Source organism: Ylistrum balloti, unplaced genomic scaffold (genome assembly GCF_031769215.1).
Source record: "Ylistrum balloti isolate Yb309-2 unplaced genomic scaffold, AGI_CSIRO_Ybal_v1 Utg370742, whole genome shotgun sequence".
Taxonomy (NCBI): Eukaryota; Metazoa; Mollusca; class Bivalvia; order Pectinida; family Pectinidae; genus Ylistrum; species Ylistrum balloti.
This window is the reverse complement of record NW_026782437.1, coordinates 750,125-773,136: the sequence shown is the minus strand read 5'-3', so window position 1 is coordinate 773,136 and position 23,012 is coordinate 750,125. Positions and strand designations below refer to the sequence as shown.

General features: G+C 35.2%; 1 protein-coding gene across 1 annotated transcript; it reads left to right on the top strand.

The window, feature by feature from the left end:
• Positions 1-3,489: 3,489 nt before the first annotated feature.
• LOC132557961 (uncharacterized) lies at positions 3,490-18,637 on the top strand. Its single transcript, XM_060222490.1, has 16 exons — positions 3,490-3,562; positions 4,041-4,219; positions 6,026-6,173; positions 6,590-6,682; positions 7,119-7,149; positions 7,523-7,577; positions 7,697-8,596; positions 9,235-9,499; positions 10,150-10,334; positions 10,685-10,807; positions 11,165-11,224; positions 12,539-12,616; positions 12,864-12,963; positions 14,064-15,795; positions 16,060-16,115; positions 16,366-18,637. The coding sequence occupies exons 2-16, from the start codon at positions 4,100-4,102 to the stop codon at positions 16,419-16,421; spliced, it is 4,002 nt and encodes a 1,333-aa protein (XP_060078473.1). The 5' UTR covers positions 3,490-3,562; positions 4,041-4,099; the 3' UTR covers positions 16,422-18,637.
• The last annotated feature ends 4,375 nt before the right edge of the window (positions 18,638-23,012 follow it).

The window sequence follows — 23,012 nt, the reverse complement described above, 5'->3', positions numbered from 1 at the left end:
GGAGCGAAACCCAAAAACATGAAAATTAAACCACACATATCTTATTCTCATGTTCCGATCAAAGTACAATCTGACATATCCATCCGCTACAAAATAAGTCAATGACATTTGACTTACAGTAAAGGTAAAGACACGGAACAATGATACCGCAATATTGAGAATATTTATTGTGCCAAGTGCAAACAGATGTAAGCCGATTCACGTAGAAAAATAAAATATATATTCTAAAGCATTTAACGGAACACGGAACGAAACGGACCTCAAGAGGGAACGGTGCTAAAATGGAAGCACATGTGTTAAGCGGAACAGTACTCAAATGGAGGACTTTTTATAGATTTTAATGTGACATGATTGAATGGTACTACACTAAATCGAAACAATTTGTCCGATTTTCTATACAGTTTTAATATGAAAACAGTTACATATTTGTCACTGTTTACTAAATTAAACACGAAATAATTGATATATTTAGAGAGAGAGAGGGTGAGAGAAATGGGTGATCAGATTGGGTAGCGTCGCGTTTACATTAGATTACAATAATGTAACGGAATTATGACACAAGATTAAGGTACTTAATAAGTTCTTTGGTTACTTTTGGAAGCTTCTCTATTCCGGAAGGCAGACGGTCATTGTCGTGAAGACGTTTTCTGATGACAAACCTGGCCAGGTGTTTGAGCAAAGACGGATCCTTATAGCAATTGTCTGGCATATATGCACACGCCTCCCTCTTTAAATAGTAGATATCTTTGTCCTTTCTCCGTTGATCTGCCACAGTCTCGCCATCAAAACTGACGTTCAGTCGTGGTATCGCTCTCAGACAGTAGAGCAAACACTCCTGTATGATGTTGATGGGCGCTGAGATTTTAAGCGGACCACCTAGTGCACCAACCACCAACTGGTGACTTCCGAGAATCTCTAGCAGCTTGTCTAGTGGAGGACCTGTTGGAGAAGCGCCATGCTGGAGCAGAACTAAAACGACTTTCGGTTTGAGGTTATCACATGCCTGGTACATACAAGTTTGTCCGACAAAGTTCTCCGGAGGTGGGTTGGCCGACATTGACATGGTAGGGTGTCCAGTAGGCAGGTCGAAGTAATGCACTACGTTTTTCTGTAGAAGTTCCTTGTAAACGACCCGCGATGGCCCCATGAAGATTTTGTCGCCTAGATTTTCCCTTGTCAGTGTCACCTTGAACCCCGCACATTGACCTACAACGTACATTGACTTGGCAACTGCATCATTAGTTATAGTAGGATCCTCGTAATGCAACAGATCTCTCATAAAGAGACCTAAATCTATACCGTGACTAAACTTCAACATCTCCGTTAAGATGTTGCGGATCATAACCTTATCATCAGACTGGTATTGGTAACACAGTCCAAGAGCGAGATGCAGACCCAGCCATGACAGTTGAATTTGATCGGGCTTACTATTGTTCTTGCGAGAATAAGCAATGATATCCCGAACAGCTTTCTTCAATGATACATCAGTTTTGTCAATCCTGTCACAATATTTGTATCCAATCAGTTCACACCTTCCTTCTTGAGTGCTAAATCCTCCCACAGTTACTTCCAGTAACTCTTCAAATGAGTTCTTTTCGGGCTTTAAACATGGACAAAACGACATCGTTGAGAATTCATGGGCTAGCACAACATTCACTGTTAAGAAATTCTCACATTGATACTTCCCAGCCTGTAGCGAAAAAGCGGAAGTTGACGGGGTTGCTTGACAACGGTATATTTGACGTCATAAATAAATGACGTCGAAACAATTATAAAACGAAATCGTTTCGCCAATTAGATGATGTCTAACATGACGCTAACTGTGGTACGGGTGTCACTTTTAGAGCATTCCGGACTGACCTAGTTTAGGACACTTTTAAAGGAAAATATTGGATTATCGTACTTTGTTGATGTAAAATAAAATACTTTGTTGGTATGACACAATGGACAGGTTTTTTTTTTAGATATCAGAGGCATCAAATACAGGAAGTGAAAAAGGTCCAATACAGAAATATTTCCTCATCATCTGAAATTATAAAATCAGGAGTTCCACAAGGATATCGGGAAAGGAAAAAGTAGCAGCTTTAATCACTAAAATTAAAAAAAAACTTCGGATTTCATTATATTTTTGAATAAGTCAACACTTACACTTACTCCAAGCAAAAACCTTGAAGAGTTCCATGTGAAGTATGTAAACTATTTTTTTCTGGAATGGTGACATCATATTGTAAATGAAACATTACAACCATAACATCTAAATAGACTGTATATCGTCAGGTAATCAGAAGGGCCTGGCGTTGTTACTCTGAGCTTGAATCACATGCTCTGACGTTCACATCATAGTCTCACTGTGATTGACTAGCATATAATTGATATATATCTTAATGCATGTGTTGTGATACTATGTTCTTAGAAGCTTAATTCTGGAGGAAATACAGAGTACGTATATACAGGTCATGAAAAGCGTATAATAATTCCGCATTGGCTTACATGAAAATGTTGATATGAAAGAATAACTTTTTTTGTAAAAATAATGAATGCGCGTTGTCCATTACTTGTTTGCATGTACATTGTGCAAATTTATTGGATATTTTCTGATGTAGATATCCGTTTTTTGTTTACATCATTGAATGACACAGATCCACATTCCAGTCTAAGGTAAACGGATATTCCAACAGAAACGCCGCAAGGTGGCGTGTTGTTATTAACTCCTCCAATCGTTATCAAGTGGGCGAAGCTAGATTTCTTTTTTCATCGAGAAATACAAGATATGGTAATAGAAGTATTTGAAAGGAAAGTCATATTATGAAATTAGTTACTCGCACTGCTGACTAACACCGGTTGGTCTACTGACAGCAGACCAACCGGTACCGTATAATTCATACCCTAACTGTTAAGCATATTGACCATCGCAACGATTTCAATGTAATTGTTTGTAAGGATATTGCCCGAAAAATTGGGACACTAATTTACTTTTACTATTTGAATTCAAAGTATTCACAATTTGATCATTATAGAACCTCTATACCTTGTACCAATTTCTTTACATAATTGCCAAGTTAATTATTAGCCAACAGAAAACTGTAATATGGATTTTTTTTACAAAAAAAGAAGTGGCTTTCCTAACACGCCTTATGTTTAGATTTGATTCAGCAGCGTTTTAACAGTATAAATATACCAATGTCAACAGTACTAGTTAGACCTCAACGGGAAGGGTCAGCATTCTACCACCATTATTCAGTGAATAGTATTTTAGTTAATTTTGTCATGGTATAAGCCGGAATTTCTTGTGATTGTTGATATCAAAAGAATATTGGACGAAACAATATTGAGAGGGGGAAATAAAAAAGAATTCCCGTCGCTGCTGAACGTCGAAACATACGTCGTTCACGCAAGATGACCCTTGAACTATTCTAAAACGAGGCTCAGAGTTGGAAACGTGTTGGAAATTCCCCTAACTTACCGTGTGTTCAAAATAGTATTTTGTTTACATATCTATGTGTATACATTACATTCATATAATTATTTTTTTTGTGAAGAAAAGAAAGACAGCAAGCGTATTGTAAGTATATTTGGTACTACCACATATTATTAATGATCAAATTACATTTGACAGATATCTGGGCGCATGGCGACGAGAAGACGCTATATTCACACGGAATAACAATTAATATAGGGGTTACATGTATCACTTAACGATAAAGAATCACTTTTTATCATATCACACATTCAAAGAATATTTACTATTGGTAGCTTCAATAAGATGTGAGTGTGATTGAACTGTTAACAGCGCTATCACCCGCCCTTGCCATCTTCCTCCATGCACACCCTCCCACTTCCCACGTACATAACTGGGTAAGACAATAGGACAGCTATTTAAGTCTTATGGGATAAAAAAATTGTTTGTCTTGGGTACTTATCAATAAGTTTATTATATAATGCCATATGTGTCCTTCATATGGATTCTAAACAGTTTAATTCTCAGCGTTACTATAATTATACATTATTTACATTTGATACTGTGTTATTTTATGTTTCAGGGTTCTGTCTCGCCTGTTTTGTTATCCCTTTGATTCAGACCTAGTTGTCGAAGTTGAAGATGAGGAAGATACGACTGTCGGATACCGACATCGAATTCTTCGATTTGGAGGTCTCCCCAGCAGAGTTTATGTTCTTTCAGAAGCATAAGGATGCTTTTAGATGCATGTGGAAGGAACAGGTATGTTCGATACATACATCAATGATATAAGCCTAGGCTGTTAAAAATCATGCTCCACTTGAGAGAAACCTCCTTATAAACAGATTACACATGTGTGCGGATAAACTATGTATACATGTATATATGCAAGAAATACTGAAAGAGTGGAAATAACCAATTAACCATACTAGGGATATAGTTATCATACAGGGTATGACACATTGTAAGCAGAGATGTGTTATATTTGATATGTAATATAGTGAGTTGGTGTAGCTTGTACACATACAGATAGTGTTAAATGTGGTCTAGTTTTGTTGCTCAGGTTTGGTTCCTTGTTGAGACTCTCAACAGGAATATTTATTTTCCTACACTGCTGGTCACTGAAACTTCATATTTCCTGATACTTTGAGTATGGGTTCACGTTAGCGAGGTGGTGTATAACGTCGTACAATTTAACCTTGATCCAATATCAAAGAAAAAGTTTGTCTTGACTCAACTTGTCACTGGAACTTTGTACCGGACGTTTGGCTTTACCTTGATGAGGCAGTGTGTCCTACTATCAAAAGTAGAAACTCTGACCTATTTTTTTTACCTTTGAACCCCATCAACTAAAAAGAATGGTCCAGACTCTATCTCCTACATACAAACTATTAGTCATTGAAATTTCCTACAGGAAGTATGGGTTCACCTTGGTTAGGCAGTGTAACAGAAGGGGACTGTAATTGTGTAAATTGTTTTTTTTGAATTACTACAATTACATATAATAATGAAATGAATACTTCATTGATGAAAAAGAGAATTCATATATTAATAAAACCATCATTATGTAACTATTTGTAAACAAATTTTATATATTGCTGCATGCATGAAACTTAAAAGGAGCAGATGCAAAGGAAGAATGAAATTGTGTTGTTATGAAACAAATGAAAGATTTAAAAGTTTTTAGGTCAAGGTGACCTATCTCTTTGGTGCATCGTCCATTGTTGTGTGCCATCCGCCATTCGCTGTCCATAAACTTTTGCTTTAAAGCGCTGCTTCTGCTTAATGCCTGGATGGATTTCAACCAAATTTGGTCTGAAACATCCTTGGGGAAGGAGAAATCATTTTTGAAGTTCAGAAATTTGATTGGAGTCCTAGGGACCTGGGATTGGCCATCAAAAGGGTAGTTAGACAATACTTACCTTCAAAACGCTACTCTTCCTTAATGCTTAAATGGATTTCAAGCAAATTTGGTCTAAAACATAATTGAAAGTGAGGAATAATTTCTTAAATTCAGAAATTTGATTCTACCCCTAGGGGCATTGGGGCAGGGCCCCAAGAGGGGAAATTAGACAATGTTTTGCTTCAAAATGCTACTCTTCCATAATGTTTGAATGGATTTCATTCAAATTTTGTCAGTAACATCAGTAGGGGTTGGCAAATAATTCCTTGATTAAACAAATTGATTCAACCCCTAGGGACTTGTCAGAAATTGGAAAGTTTTTCAACGATTTTGCTTCAAAACGGTACTCCTCCTTAATGCTTGAATGGATTTATATCAAGTGTGGTCTGAAATGTCATCTTGGGAATTCATCAGATTTGTCAAACCACCATTTTTAAATTCTATGGTTTGTCCATCCATGCATCGGTTGTCAGATGACCATTAAGGGCCATGGCCCTCTTGTTCTTATCATTATTTGTTAAAAAATGTATTAAAAACTATGGTCATAAATCTGGTGATAATTGCAGTTTTAATTCTGTAAAGTCATCACCAAAAAGCTCTCTTTTGAATTTTAGATTTGTTCTTAATAAATGTATTATATCACATTCCTGTGTATGGTTTTACAGGGAAAACCATTCTGGACAAAGTTTACAATAACCTTCCGCAGTTTTACAGTCAAACATGGAGTCATCAAACAGATGTCGTGTGACACACCAAAGTTTGAAAACTTTTTGGACCAAGCTTTTATTCACATACATGAACAGTTTGTAGATGGTATGTTGTTGAAAATAAGTCAGAATTGCTTTGGTAAATTTCTTTATAACCTGTTTTACCATTCATCCTGGATGACTGTAGTACTTTAATTGTCAATATTAGATTTTGATATGTATTTATTAAAGTAGCAAAGACCAATGTGTCACATGCAGGATAATTCTCTGCAAGTCTATGAATCTCCTGTCTAGATAGTACCTTAACTCAATTCAGAGGTAGTAAATTCATTTCCAAAGGATAATTTGCTTAAATTCTGTCTAAAATTACTTAATGTAATTATGAATTGAGAAATTGCTTAATGTGAGTATAAATTGAGAATCTTACTGATTTTTTTAGATGAATTACGTTATTCTTTATAGAAAAATATGTTAATTGTAAATTCTGATTAAAGTTAACCAACAAAATATTTTATTTTACAGGAAAAGAAGCAATGGCTCGGGGATTTATAGATGAATGTGCAAGACTTGCTCAAAATCATGATAAATTTCCCCATCTTGACTCCAAATCATTCAGTAAGTTTGTAAAATCAATATCAATTATAATAAGATAATTTGTTGTTTAGTAAAAAGGACATTAAGATGAAAACTGAATCTGATTTCAAAAATTGAGTGAACATGTTACAAGTGACTGTTTTTGTTCAGCACTTCTTCACGTGGAAGACAGTTGCTTAATACAAACAATATTCTTCAGTACAGGCACAGTCATTTCCTGCTGTTAAAGTTACAATGTGGATGATGAAACCGATTAAATTGTTGTCAACTTTAAGTACTGAGTGTTTTATTTAATTTCTCATTGAATTTTGTCCACACTTTCCCTGTGATATGCAGAATTTAGAGAGAAAAAGAAGAGAAAAAATCTCAATTTCACTGCAATCATGTCACTTCAAAATTGATCGCTATGATTTGAATGTTCCACTTTCTGTATTTTTCACATTTCCTCATTTTACAGCCAAAGACCCATTCTATTCGAGAGATACAAGGTATGTTGAGGATGTTCTGTTTTTTTTTTCTTTTTCTTTTTTTCTTTCTTATAGTTTGAAAAAAATATTTGAAAAATAAAGTACAAAATTTTTGAAGAAAGACTGTCATTTAATTTTTTGCCAGATTTTGCTTAGTGCATGATATTACTGGTAATTAAAGAATATAGTGTGTTTGTTGCTTATGTGCTTAATCCAAGTCCAGCTATTTATTAAGCTGACAGAATTAACAGACTGACATAAGCTAAATGTGCAATGTTGTAATTACAGTTCCCATAAATCATTGCAATTAGCACTACTACAATTACAAATAGCAGCAATAATTTCTATGGTATTATATTAACTTATTGTTGCATGCTCCTTCTCATTTCCACAGAGACCTATTCAGACGTTTTTTTGGTAACCCTGACCAGAAGAATTCATATGTCAAGGTAAGATAATGTTGTTGTTTTTTTTTACACTGGTTTTGTTCTGAATAAACAGAAACTCTCATTTTTGAATATCTGGTAAGAAATATGACGAAATCAAATAAAAATTTTGTATGTTACAGGTATATGTTCTCAGCCCTATATATCTACGATTTGGAGGGTCGGTTTGTCGCTGTTTAAAAAAATGGATGAATGCTCCATCACAGGATTGTGAGGATGAATCTTATTGGATTCCACCCTCTACTCAACGTCAAATAGCGGATGAATGTACAACAAAAGCACCAGTTCTCATGTGTACAAACTGTCTGGATGACTGTGGCACACGCTACTTTAAGGAGCGTATATGTGGCCAGAAAGATGGACCTAAATTTCTTGATTACTGGAAGTTGGGTGACCCTCGTTTCAATGATCCTGATAATCCCTTATACAATAAGAAAGCCGATCGTGATAGTGATTGGCGGGATCGGCTTTCTCCCGAGGACTTTAGGGACTTTGTTCATTTTGCAAAATTTAAATATGGGACTGATGAAGAAAGGTGCAGAGACTGTTCGTCTCTGGTAGATAAAGATGATGGATATGTAACGAATGTCAACCAAAAACGAGATAATGACAAAAAGAAGAAAAAGAAAAGGAAGAAAAAAGATAAACAAGAGATAGCAAAAGAAAAGCGTAAGGACGAAGTGGAAGTGGAGGTCCAGAGGATTATTGATCACATAACAGGAAAAAATCCCCAACAGGACATGCCACCAGTCCTGAGAGTGCGAACAGACACTACTATAGTTCAAGCAGACTCCGACAATAAATCAGATACTAATTCTGGAAGTCCAGGAGCTACCTTCCACAACATTGCAGAGAAAAAGGACAAACTGTTTGGTTTCGATGCCAAATGCTCTGATGACGTCAAACCTGGGATCCTTGGAAATGACAACTTTTCTGAAGGAAATCAGGAAGGTGGATTTAGGGTGTTCAAACTTGAGGATGAAAGGTCTGGTGCCAAGGAAATTACAATCTCAGTTAATGCAGTAAGTACTTTTATCTGCTGTCAGTGTAAGCATAATGTTCTTATCTTGTGTACATTTTTTAATATTAGGGACTTTTTCTTATATGTGTTGAAGAATTATCACCCACTTTGTATATTCAAGACTTATCTTTTAGCCTGTGGAACACTTCATCGTTTAATGTAAAGAGGCCAAACCCCCTTGGATTGTGTTAAAATTTGTCCAAAGAAGTTTTCAACTTTGGACCAGTTTTGTTAGTGGCATTCTTTCAGATATTATTTGAGGGTTTTTTTTTTTTATCAAATTAAAGACAATCAAGATTATGGGTAATAAAGAGGGACTTGATAAAAAGAATGAAATTAACAAACAGGTTAGTTTTTATTCACCCAAAGTATTTGAGTTAAAACCTGAATTTTGTAGCATACATGTGTCAATGATAGGCTTTGAAGTTCAAATCTGTATCAATATATTTAAATTTTATGGAAGTGGTTATGTTTTTTTTTTTTTTTTTTTTCCAAGCTGGTGGCGGTGCATTTCAACCTCATTTCCGATAGCAGAATAAATGTAATTGTAACAGTGTATAAGTAGTCATGGAAACATGTTCATATATGTATTATATTCCAAAGTTTTTTTAAAGGTTAACTCTGTATTTGTTTGATTAGGGTGATTATGGTTATAAGAAGGATGCAAATAAAGCTGAAGGACAGGAAAATCAGAGCGCCACCAATAGGCTTTCTGTGGAACTGATTAAAAGCAGGATAGAAAACCTACCAGACAAGATGGAATGGTGGGAAGGGGTTGGCTGGTGTGCTTGTGTCATCAACTATGAGATTGAAGAGAAAGATGTCAGTCCCAACAATTACACCAACTTCACCATCAAGGTTAATGGCAAGAATGAAATGGCCATGCAACGAGTCATGTTTAAATGTAGGTGTTTTATTATGTGCCTTTGCCATTTAACAGCATTTGTATATTGTCTTGTAGTATATGTATACTTTTGCTATACCCTTGTCCAGTCCTGACCCCAGGTCATCATTTCAACTACTTAATTCTTTCGGAATTTCTATTAGATTTTATAGGGTCAAGGAAGGCTGTACCACATGTAAATGTTTCAGAGTTCCAAGGTCATCTTTACTGGATAATCATCTGCCCATTCAGTGACTTAACTTCATTTCTTAGGGATATGAGTCAATTTTTTATGCAAACGAGAATACCATGGATTAGTTTCCTTTTCAGGGCCACAGATTTGTCAAATAAAGTATTAGTTTGCTTAAGAGCATAAATGTTCTTGTCTAAAAGATGTTTCCTAGTTTCTCATTTTGCTGTTGTTTACTGTACATATCACCTTTGTTGTTTTTATTTTGATGTGGACAACCATAAGTTTTGTAAACATGGAAACAAAGTTTGAAGCAAACCTTGGTCTTATGTTTGAAATTGTTTTACTAGAGTTTAATATGAATATGCAAAATTTTGTTTCAAAGTTTGGACACCTTTATCTTGTACCCTATTGTTTTGGGAATAAACTCTCCCTACATTTGTATTAGTTTTGTGATCATCTTTTTAACTTAATTTTACAGTGCTTACCTATGTTAGTAAAAGGAAAAAGCGACCTAGTCCTGGCTGGACCATGGATGACAATGACGTGGTAGCTAGCATAAATCCTGAAGAGATCCCAAGGGAGGATGGCATTATCATTACCCTGCAGCACGGCTTCAGATTTGAGGAAAGACTCACCAAAGAGGAACGCAAAACTATGAGTAGGGTATGTTAAGATAAGGAAATATATCCGGGGAGGACAAAGAATTATGAGTGGGGTATATTAGTATAGGGAATGGTGAATACAGAACTATGAGTAGAGATTGTTAAAGTAAGGAGGAACACCAAATAAGAGATTTTCGTTGAAATGAGGAAAGGTTGTCTAGAGATTGTTAAAGTAAGGAGGAACACCAAATAAGAGATTTTCGTTGAAATGAGGAAAGGTTGTCTGAGGAGAAAAGTGAATGGACTGATTATATCCAGGGGAATTTCTTATACTTGTGCTAGGCTTTGTTTTACAATGATATGATTTGATATGTTCTCAACTATAAAGAATGGCAATTTGATGCATTTCAGGGGCGATCAAGTGTTTTCCGGAATGACAAAAAAGCAGAAGGACCAATGTGTGTCTATGTACAGCCACAGGGCATGAAGGATAAGGAACAGGTTTTAATGGCTCTTGATGTTGCTGTTGCTAAGGTAAATGTTGTCTTGTCATTAATTTCTTTATTTAGGACTTATATCATTTTTTTTTCTGTGTATTATGAAAGTAGGTTATTTTTTATAGTCACTTTCACAATTACTGGTAATAGTACTTTTGATTATGTTATGAAGGTTTCGAAAACTTTTCTTATTTAAAATTGTAATATATTTTGAAAAAATGTGGTAATTTTATACAGTACAAGCCAGTAGCATGCAACACAAAATATCATAATTCCTGTGTTGTTTTTCAGAAAAAGAAATACTATTTTTATTTGTAGAGAATTTATTTTTTCATTCTGTTATTTATTTAAGTCAATGATATTTACATTCTTTTTTAAACATTACTGTTGTCAGGGTGATCAAGGGCAGATGAATTTCAAAAAGTTGCTGACAAGAATTAGTGGACATTGCATTGTAAGTACATTATGAGATTAAGGAACAAAACACTTGTAGGTGTGACAAATAATGGAAGACCGAGGAGTACCATTCCAACAGTCCTTTATCCAGGATTTATGACTGACAGAAATATTTTCATCTTTTTCAATTTTAATTGACCCTGATCATTGGTTAAGCATGAAGATTTTTTATGAAAGTTAAGCTGCAGGCTACTGCTCCAAAAATAGCATTTTTCACCCCTGCTAATATCACTCTCCGTGTGAATAACACCTATAAATGCAAATTAAGTGAGCAGATAAGATAATTTTAGGATCAGTCATCAGTGAAGTTCAGTTTTTTATGTATAGACAAGAGTAAATCACTTCGTGGTTTATAAATATGCAAAATAATGTATTCTTTTAGGTCATCTGACCCAGAGTGGCAGGATGACCTAAAGCCATCTTGTTTTGTTCGCCATTGTGCGCCATCCGCCATTCGTAAACTTTCCATTCAAAAGACATTTTTTCAATAACCTGAAGACTCAGGCTGCTGACATTAGGCCTGTAGTATGATGGCATGAAGGGCTGGAACCACTTTCAAGGTTGCAGGGATCAAATATGTTTAAATCTTAAATCAAGATTAAATCAAGAACCTAAATGCCCAGGTGCTGATATTGGGACTGTAGCATGAATGGACAAAAGGCTGCCAAGTTTGTTAATATAAATTACCTTGACCTACTTTCATGGTCAAAGGTGTCAAATATGTTAAAATCTTTAAATGACATCTTCTCAATAACCACAAGGTCCATGGTACTGATATTAGACCTGTAGCATGTTTTAGGTCATCTCATCGAAGGGTCTGACGACCTATTGCAATCGCCTTTTGTCCGGAGTCGTCCGTTGTGACATGATCCTGACCAAAATTTGTTAATTTCCGGTTGGTCCAAAATCCAACATGGCCACCAGGGCTGCCATCTTGAAAACACATTTTCGACTTCTTCTCAAGTTCAAAATTTGAAATCATGTATTTTATGTCAGATGACTGTTAAGGCCCATGGGCCTCTTGTTTTAACATGCAATATGTCCAGAGTAATGGTATTTGTGAAATACAGGTATTAAGAATATGTTTTGAGTTTGCAGAACCAACCAATGTCCTCTGTATAAGCTGTATTGTAGTTGAGCAATTTATTTTAGGCCTATTTTACCTCTTTCATATATATGTCTTTATACTCCGGTGGCCCTTAAGGCCTGTAGTCCTCTTGTTAAGAAATGAGTCTCAATATTTTTGACCTATTTTCTTCCTGATGATATCTTCCTTTGTGTATAAGAAGATAAAAACATATTTTCATTTCAGGATGATAAAGTTGGATATGGTACCCCTAATTATCCCCAGACAACCAAGTCTAAAGATCCATCTTTTTGTGATTTACCTGTAAGTAATAGCAGTAAAGACAGCTCTGTTTTAATACCTAGACAAACAGTAAAATGGCTGAAGTTATAATTCCTTTTTAAGTCCAAAACACTAATTTGTGGTGTCATCATTCCTTCACAAGTCCAAAATCACTTATTTGTGACATCATTATTCATTTTAAAGTCTGATGTATTTGTGATGTCAACATTTCTGTATGATTCAATACATATATGTATATGTGTGTAATGTTATTTCCTTTGTGTTGCAGGACCCGTATGATTTGGAGATCAATAAGACACCAATGTGGGATCAGATACTTCTGAGCCCCAGGACTTTCGAACTTTTGTTTATGGTTAACAAGGACAGAGGTGAGAACATCTCAATTATCAGAATATAAGGTGTTATTCAATCTATTAGTGTCTTAATATCCTTCTGGAGAAGGTATCCTTGAAGAGAGAAAGAAGTTATACAAAATTGAAACAGCTATGTGTTCTGAGTGTCAAAAGGCTCAAGCATCATCAAAATTCGAATTCCATTCTAAATGTTGTTTTAACTGTTGACTTCAAAATTCTGATTGGCCTATTAATTACCCAGACCTTGAGACAGAGATAATGTGTTGACTTCTAGACATTGATTCAGAGATAATGTGTTGACCTCTTGACCTTGAGTCAGAGATAATGTGTTGACTTCCTGACCTTGAGTCAGAGATAATGTGTAGACTTCCTGACCTTGAGTCAGAGATAATGTGTTAACTTTCTGACCTTGAGTCAGAGATAATGTGTTGACCTCCTGACCTTGAGTCAGAAACAATGTGTTGCCTTCCTGACCTTTAGTCAGAGACAATGTGTTGCCTTCCTGACCTTGAGTCAGAGATAATGTGTTGACTTCCTGACCTTGAGTCAGAGATAATGTGTAGACTTCCTGACCTTGAGTAAGAGACAATGTGTCGACTTCCTGACCTTGAGTCAGAGATAATGTGTAGACTTCCTGACCTTGAGTCAGAGATAATGTGTTGACCTCTTGACCTTGAGTCAGAGACAATGTGTTGCCTTCTTGACCTTGAGTCAGAGACAGTGTGTTGCCTTCCTGACCTTGAGTCAGAGATAATGTGTTTACTTCCTGACCTTGAGTCAGAGACAATGTGTTAACTTTCTGACCTTGAGTCAGAGATAATGTGTAGACTTCCTGACCTTGAGTCAGAGATAATGTGTTGACCTCTTGACCTTGAGTCAGAGACAATGTGTTGCCTTCCTGACTTTGAGTCAGAGACAGTGTGTTGCCTTCCTGACCTTGAGTCAGAGAAAATGTGTTTACTTCCTGACCTTGAGTCAGAGATAATGTGTTTACTTCCTGACCTTGAGTCAGAGACAATGTGTTTACTTCCTGACCTTGAGACAGAGATAATATGTTGACTCGTTTGTATTATTGTTGCACATATGTATTGACCTTCAAACTGTTGTCTTTCCAGAACATGAACTGAAAGAACTTGGGTTGAGAAGGGTTGACCCCGAGAATGTCCCTGGCAAGGGTAGAGACAAGCAGCCTCCATTACAGTCATTCAGTAGAACACGTAGGAAAGATGTATTTGATTGTATATGTATAGATAAGGTCAGATTCAGCAAACCCATCTCATGTAACTGCACCATGTGTAGGAAAATGTCCAGTGAAAGCAAACACAAGACATCACCAAAGCCTACTCCCTCCCAGGACAAATCCAGTGTGACAAAGACCACACCCACTCCCTTCAAGGACACACCCTCTGAGACAAAGACCACACCCGCTCCCTGCAAGGACACACCAACTGAGACAAGGTCAACACCTACTCCCTACAAGGACACACCCATTGAGGTAACAACAGCAGCAACTCCCTCCAAGGACATACCCTCTGAGACAAAGTCCACACCCACTCCCTCCAAGGACACACCCACTATGGAGAAGAAAACACAAACTCCACCAAAGGATACACCCACTGAAACAATGTCCACACCCACTTCCTCTACAGACACAATCTCTTCAATAAAGACCACAAATACACTCTCTAAGGACACACCTATTGGGACAAAGACCTCAACATCTCCCTCCAAGGACACACCCACTATGACAAAGGCCACACCTGCTAAAGAAACAACTGCTTCTGCCAAGAAATCCCAGACATCTAAAGTGATCAGTGACATTGAAATCACTGAGATTGTGCATGACAAGGATGTTCGTCCTGACCCAGTCACCACAGAAGAACTGGAGTATGGCTTTGAGCTTATGGAACAACAACTTAAGGAAGCCAGAAAGGAAAAGATGAATGAGGAAGCAAAGAAAAAGGAAAGGGCAAGGAAGAGGGAAGAAGAAATAAAAAAAGAACCAAAGAAATCTTCTCTTGGTAAGAGGCTTTCTGATTCTGCTGTTCCTCCGAAGCCTGCAACACCTAAAATGCCCCCTTTCTCACCTATGCCTACAAGTTTAGAATATCCACTGGAGCAAATATTGAAAGGTAGAATGGAGGGAGTGTTCAAGTTCACAGCAGTACAGAATCAGAGCAATGGGACTGCAACAAGTTCACCTCTTAAGTTCACTGTAGAGAATGTCACACCCCAGAATTCAGGTGACCCACTCAATGATAATGAAAATGGTAAAAAAAAGGAAGGCACTCCAACTATGTCAGAGGAAGAAAAGATAAAAGAAAAGATTGCAGAAGTGCAAAGATTGGAGAGAGTTGAAGAGAAAAATGCAGAAGAGAAAAGAAGGGAGAGAGCTGAAGAGAAAATTGCAGAAGTGAGAAGAAGGGAGAGAGCTGAAGAAAGTAAAAAACCACAGAAAGTGGCTGAGATAAAACGTCAAGAGAAGCTTGCAGAAATCAGAAAACACGAGAGAAGGCATGCTGAGTTCTTAAGGATAGGTAAGCATGACAGGCAGGAGATTAATGATGCTTTATGTAACTTCAAGTTTAAACCAAAGGAAGAATTTCCAGGAGATGTCAATGGGACAACTTCAACAGACACACTCATAAGGGAAGCATTGATTGATGTCGTTAATGCAGGACTCCGAGGTGATGAGGAGGAATCTTCAACAAAATTGAAGAAGGTGTTCCATGACTGTATACAAAGTCAGGTGGCTGCTGAGCATGCCAAGCTCACGAAGAAGCTCAGAAAGTGCACCAACTGTCAGAAGGTGGAGCCTAGTCCCAAAACCTACAAAAAATGTCTCAAGTACGTCTACTTTAAATTAACACTATTTTGTCTCAAGTATGTTGAATATAGATTAACACCACATTTTGTCTCAACAGTAGTTTGCATTGTATCTCAGCATGCTTTCCTTAAATGAACAGCATTTGTTTTTTGTTTTTTTGTTTTGTATAATTTAATCACAATATTTCTCAACAGCATTGCACATTGCATTTCAATATATTTTCTTAAGATGTTGATATATTGTGTAGCAGCAAGTGGCATTACACGCTTATTTTCTGTTTAAAGGTGTAAAGAAATGAAAGTGAAGAATGCCAGATACTACTGTGGCAAGGAGTGCCAAGGTGGGTTTATTATTATACCTCTGTCAATAAGTCCTGTATCATATGGTGTGAACATAAATGATATGGAATGAATGCTTCAGTGCTTTTGGTCTAGATCTACATAAAGATTGGGGGTCTGCACAAACAGAAAAGATGTACAACAACAAACACATGCAAATTTATGCAGATTTGAATATACCGAAAATTGATAGTATTTATGAAGAAAATTATGCAATGCATGTTAAAGTTGACTTCTTTTTTCCCACTACAGCCAATGACTGGACTCAGAAGCACAAGAAGGAACACAAAGAGAACCGGCTTGATTGAGTAGGGGTACATCCTGTGAGGGACTCGAAGTTGGAGCACTAGGGAAATTGGCTTGATGGAGCAACGGTACTGCCTAACAATGACCAATAGAATTCCTAAGAAAGTGTTTAAAAGACAAAGCTGTCCATAGCATGTAATGGGATACGTCCTGTATTGTGGAGTCACAGTGGTCAGTGTTGTATTTGTTAGCTGTGTATATGGTATTGTTGAATTTAGTGAATGAACACATTGATGTTGTCCCTGTACTAAAATATATCATTCTGTACAAAGGTTTATATAGGTAAGAATGTGGTAAGCTGTGAGCAAAGACCATTATGTCCAGTTTCATTTTTTGGGGAATGCATAATCCATGGTCAGTTTCATCTCAGTAAGTAGAATCCAGTATGATGCGTTTCATTTCTTATGCTTTGGCCATTTTCATCTCTGAAGGCAGGCACAGATCACTTTAGCCAGTTTTATCTTTCTGGGAAGGCAGAGTTCACCATGGCCAGTTTTATCCCATTCAAAGCTTTTTTATCTTAATTTATTAAACAGCAGAGAAGCTAGTTAAGATAATGATATGAATTATTCATATGTGGTATTAAACTATACTTTATCAATGGCTGTTTCTCAAGGCAGAGTCACTGAATTGTCCCTTTAGTTTATTTTTTTAGATCAATAGAGAAAAAATTTTGCTTATGAATTGAACTGTGCATTACTGACTATTTTGTTAATGTCCGTTGAAAACATATGTTCTCGACCACTATGTATGCAATGATGATTTCTAGGAGTAAAATCTACAGTTTTATCAGTGTTATCTGTGTGGGTCATGTTTCTTTGGTCAGCTGACCTTTCTTGGTCCTGTGCTTTTAACACTAATTGCTGTGAAACTTTTGCAATGGGTCTCTCATACACTGTTTAGTGAGATAGTCAACAGATAATGTCAAGAAGATTCTGCACAAAATGACCCAGGCAGTTCACACTGTGTTGACCAAGGATACAAGTAATGTTATAAGTAAACTACTAAGAAATCAACATGGATAGGTTCTTAGAAAATAAATCTTTGCTAGTGAATGGATATTGGAATTGCCTTACCTGATAGATATCGTCATATCAGCACAGTCATTTCAATAAAAGACAGAGATTAGAATTTGAGAAAACTAATTAACATAAGAAATTGTGAAAACATTGTACATGTGTATTTTGTAAATACTGATCAAGCTATGAAGTAGTAAACCCTAGATATACCCCACACCATCCCTGACTGTAAATCATTCAGTAAATTGTCTCCCCCTGACTGATACAGGTATACTTGGGAAATATTACTGTATTGCTGTACACTTGTTACACTGTAGATGGTTCTTCATATGCTTTGAAGGTAAATTCCTTTTTTTTTTTTTTTTTACATATTTTTGTTGTTATTGGGAATGTTAGATATACTTTGAGTGTTTAATTTTTGTTTAAACATGTTTTATTGTTTAAAGTTTACAAATAATATACTGAAGAAGGCATTCTATAGAGTAGTTACCTGTTGTCATTTGGTGTACCATAGTTGTCCTCAAATTAGCCCCTACCTGCAGTTGACAAGGTTTCGCATGTTTTTCTGTATAACTTGATAATAGGTATCAGTGTTTGGAAGAGGAATATTAGAACAAGAAGATGTATTTGATTTGTCAATACTCTATGGATTTTGTTGATTACCCCAGCAACGGAGAGGTCAGTACGCACTGGTAACTTTGACATTTTTAGATGTTTTAGGGATATCGTATTCCTGCATGTAACATTTTGTATTATGTTTTTGGTACTGATATAAACAACTATTTTTATATACCTACAAATTGTTGATACATGTGTGTATACAACAAAAGAAAAACTCGTGTACAGTATTACACATATGGCAATGTTCAGTTTACAATATGATATTCACAATTTTATGTTTCAGTAATTTTGAGGTATGTTTTTTCAATTATGTGATTGAATTTGATACAATGCAAATCCCTACGCTCTATAATTAAAAATGGAGTGTTTTGCCTGAGAGATTTAGAATTTAACAGATGTTAAAATACAAACTTTTGAACATTCACTGATTGGCCTAAATATCAAGAATTTAATAGATGTTTGTTGATGTTGAAATAAATAAACAATGCAGATTGTTTTCAGTTTTGATCATGCTTTTGATTAATGAAATATTGCTTATAATACAAAATCACAGAAAAAAAAGAAAATTTTAAAAAACATTGTCCAAATAAAAAATCATGTGATAATGCAAATTACTTATGATCTTTTTATGTTTCATAAATTTTTTTTCAATAAGCAGTTTTTGTTTTTGAGATATTTTAGATTTTCTCATTTAATAAATAAAATAGTAAAAAAAAATATTGAAGTTCTAAGAAGTCTTTGCACTAATTCATATTATCTTTTATAGGATTTTGATACATATTCTGTTTTCCTACACTCTTGACAACCCTTCAGTTATCATATGGGACATATTTTGTCAGTATTTGTGTTTTAGCAGAAATCTAATGTACACTGAGCACTTTTGAGGTTGTATATTAACTACTTATTGTTTAACTTTTTAGATTTCCTCAAAACGGAAATTCTTGATTGACTTGAGAAATTTTGTTGATATTTTTCAGACCAGTTCAATGAACACCTTGATTTAAATGAAACTGTAATCAACCTGTATGATAATTTATAGTACATTGTTATTGTTTTTGATCCATATACAGGTGAAGTCATAACTGTATCATTTTGTGTTCATATATTAATTAGTTAATGTTTTGATGGCATTTTCTGTATATAGGAAAATATGGTACAGAATAACTTTCTGAAATTGTACATGTAATGAATAGTTCCTGGTATGTATTGTTGGTTTGTTTTATGCTTGTATGTAAACGACCTTTGGAAGTTGACCTCTATATATATTATACATTGATTCTGTAGATCTTGGAATATATTATTTGTTTATGGTAAAAACCAGCTTCTGTAATAGTGCATTTGGTCTCTACATATATTATACATTGATTCTGTAGATCTTGGAATATATTATTTGTTTATGGTAAAAACCAGCTTCTGTAATAGTACATTTGGCCTCTACATGTATTGTATATAGATTCTGTAGATCTTGGAATATATTATTTGTTTATGGTAAAAACCAGCTTCTGTAATAGTACATTTGGCCTCTACATGTATTGTATATAGATTCTGTAGATCTTGGAATATATTATTTGTTTATGGTAAAAACCAGCTTCTGTAATAGTACATTTGGTCTCTACATATATTATACATTGATTCTGTAGATCTTGGAATATATTATTTGTTTATGGTAAAAACCAGCTTCTGTAATAGTACATTTGGCCTCTACATGTATTGTATATAGATTCTGTAGATCTTGGAATATATTATTTGTTTATGGTAAAAACCAGCTTCTGTAATAGTACATTTGGCCTCTACATGTATTGTATATAGATTCTGTAGATCTTGGAATATATTATTTGTTTATGGTAAAAACCAGCTTCTGTAATAGTACATTTGGTCTCTACATGTATTGTATATAGATTCTGTAGATCTTGGAATATATTATTTGTTTATGGTAAAAACCAGCTTCTGTAATAGTACATTTGGCCTCTACATGTATTGTATATAGATTCTGTAGATCCTGGGATATATTATTTGTTTATGGTAAAAACCAGCTTCTGTAATAGTACATTTGGCCTCTACATGTATTGTATATAGATTCTGTAGATCCTGGGATATATTATTTGTTTATGGTAAAAACCAGCTTCTGTAATAGTACATTTGGCCTCTACATGTATTGTATATAGATTCTGTAGATCCTGGGATATATTATTTGTTTATGGTAAAAACCAGCTTCTGTAATAGTGCATTTGGCCTCTACATGTATTGTATATAGATTCTGTAGATCCTGGGATATATTATTTGTTTATGGTAAAAACCAGCTTCTGTAATAGTGCATTTGGTCTCTACATGTATTGTATATAGATTCTGTAGATCCTGGGATATATTATTTGTTTATGGTAAAAACCAGCTTCTGTAATAGTACATTTGGTCTCTACATGTATTGTATATAGATTCTGTAGATCTTGGAATATATTATTTGTTTATGGTAAAAACCAGCTTCTGTAATAGTGCATTTGGTCTCTACATGTATTGTATATAGATTCTGTAGATCCTGGGATATATTATTTGTTTATGGTAAAAACCAGCTTCTGTAATAGTACATTTGGTCTCTACATGTATTGTATATAGATTCTGTAGATCCTGGGATATATTATTTGTTTATGGTAAAAACCAGCTTCTGTAATAGTACATTTGGCCTCTACATGTATTGTATATAGATTCTGTAGATCTTGGAATATATTATTTGTTTATGGTAAAAACCAGCTTCTGTAATAGTGCATTTGGTCTCTACATGTATTGTATATAGATTCTGTAGATCCTGGGATATATTATTTGTTTATGGTAAAAACCAGCTTCTATAATAGTACATTTGGCCTCTACATGTATTGTATATAGATTCTGTAGATCCTGGGATATATTATTTGTTTATGGTAAAAACCAGCTTCTGTAATAGTACATTTGGCCTCTACATGTATTGTATATAGATTCTGTAGATCCTGGGATATATTATTTGTTTATGGTAAAAACCAGCTTCTGTAATAGTGCATTTGGTCTCTACATGTATTGTATATAGATTCTGTAGATCCTGGGATGTATCACTTATTTGTTGTATGATTGTATGATTAATAAAAAATAGAAGTGACTCCTGGGGAGTGACTGGTGTCACTAGAATCACAAACAGCCTTTGACACAAATCCTTATAGTGTCACAAAGCATAGGTTTGTCTCTGCATTCAGAATAATATATGAAGTCACTTTTTATTGTGTTAAGTCATATTGTAATGCATTATTGAAAAATATAACATTACCAGGTATTTGGAATTTTGTTGATGGTTCTCCACAGAGATATGAAAATGTACTTTTGTTATTGCCAATCATGGAAATAAAATATTAACAAAAGTACATGGCTCTTTCTTGGTTCAGTTTACCTGTATGCTGTTTCCGAATTGATAAAATGATGAACTGGATGTATCTTTGTCGAATTTCATATGTAGGTTTCTCTTGGCTCCTTGTTGTGTCCATTCGAGTTTGGCACTAATCATAAAAACAAAATGGCTGACAGACGACCATCTTGGATTCGGCAGTTAAATATTGTCGCTTTTTCTTTAAAGGAATGTTCAAATCTTATATCATTAAGAGTAAAAAGAGGGCAGAAAAGAAGGGAAAAGATCCAACTTTTAAAAAACAAAGAAACCAAACAATGGTTGGTGCCACGATCCCTTTGGAATCTCTTCTTTATGATAAGATTTTTTTTCCGATTTTGATGTCACCTCCCATAGCTTTCAACCGGTCTTTTATCAAACATGTTAGGCTAAATCACAATATGAAGTTCTGTTTAACTTAAAGAAAGTTTGATTCCACTGTTTTTGGAAGAGTTACTGACCCTTATTATTTTTCATATTAACCTTGCCCAAATCTCTTGATCACCATGACATAAAATCGTATTTTGGTATTTTTGACTAAATTTGCTAGTTGCACGCTGCCCCCACTCTCTGTACTTTGCTTGCAATCGAAAATTGTTCAATTTTTGAAAGAATAAAAAGTATTTGCAGCTTGACAGACGCTGCTCATGTGTCTGTGGGGCAGGGTTCGAATGAGTCATTGCTGGACTCCGATACTCTTAGATGAAATGGCCTTCCTGTGTATCAAACAGATAAACATCATCAATAAATTAACACTAGCAGAGGAGATTGTGTTGGAAAGCTGCCAGAAATGACAGAATATTAATATAGATATGCCATTACAGTTGGTTATAACGAATTATTTGAAAATTCTTAGATTCACAGATACAATTAGGTCTACAATTCATCTTTTTCATAGGATATATGTCTTTGTGCAATATGAAGCTTGATGTATTTGATGCTCGTTAGTTTGCCTGTTGGTTCCGTTGTTTATGACGTTACTTACTGGAATTGACCAAGGTTTACATGGCGGGTGTCGTCGATGAAGTAGAATACACTTACTCTTCCGGAACACCATGTCTCAGTTGTTCAAAGACAGCTTAAAGATAACCATTGTTTTGTGAAATTGTTCAAACGTGAGTGAAACAAAATTAGGAACACTTTTGATAATTTCATGGATGTAGATTTGTTGAAACAGGTCAGATTGATATATCTTGAATGTTACTTTTGTCTTCTATGCTCTTGTTTGTTCAGTGGCAGCAATTTAAACTTGTCATTAACCACTGCTTAATTCTAACTAACCTTTGAACAAACGGGGCCTGGCCTTATTCTCCTTGTACTTTTCAGAAATCTCCGTGTAAATCTTTCTTTTGTTCATATTTTGCTCTTGGTTTATTGAATTTGAGTTTGGATTATGATTATGTCGACATGTTGGTATTTTCTTGATGTTTTTAATTCTTAACAAAATAACATCGATCTGCTAGAAGGTGGCGCACTTGGGGTGCCTTTCCCCGATCTCCAATTGGCCAAGTGACCATTTTTTCAAGAATGATAAGGTGAAATTTCATCAT

Excerpts from the sequence above, each read along its gene's own strand:
- LOC132557961 (XM_060222490.1), top strand. The coding sequence starts at position 4,100 with ATGAGGAAGATACGACTGTCGGATACCGACATCGAATTCTTCGATTTG. Across the intron at positions 6,683-7,118 it reads TCTTGACTCCAAATCATTCA|CCAAAGACCCATTCTATTCG; the intron begins GTAAGTTTGTAA and ends CTCATTTTACAG. Across the intron at positions 9,500-10,149 it reads GCAACGAGTCATGTTTAAAT|TGCTTACCTATGTTAGTAAA; the intron begins GTAGGTGTTTTA and ends TTAATTTTACAG.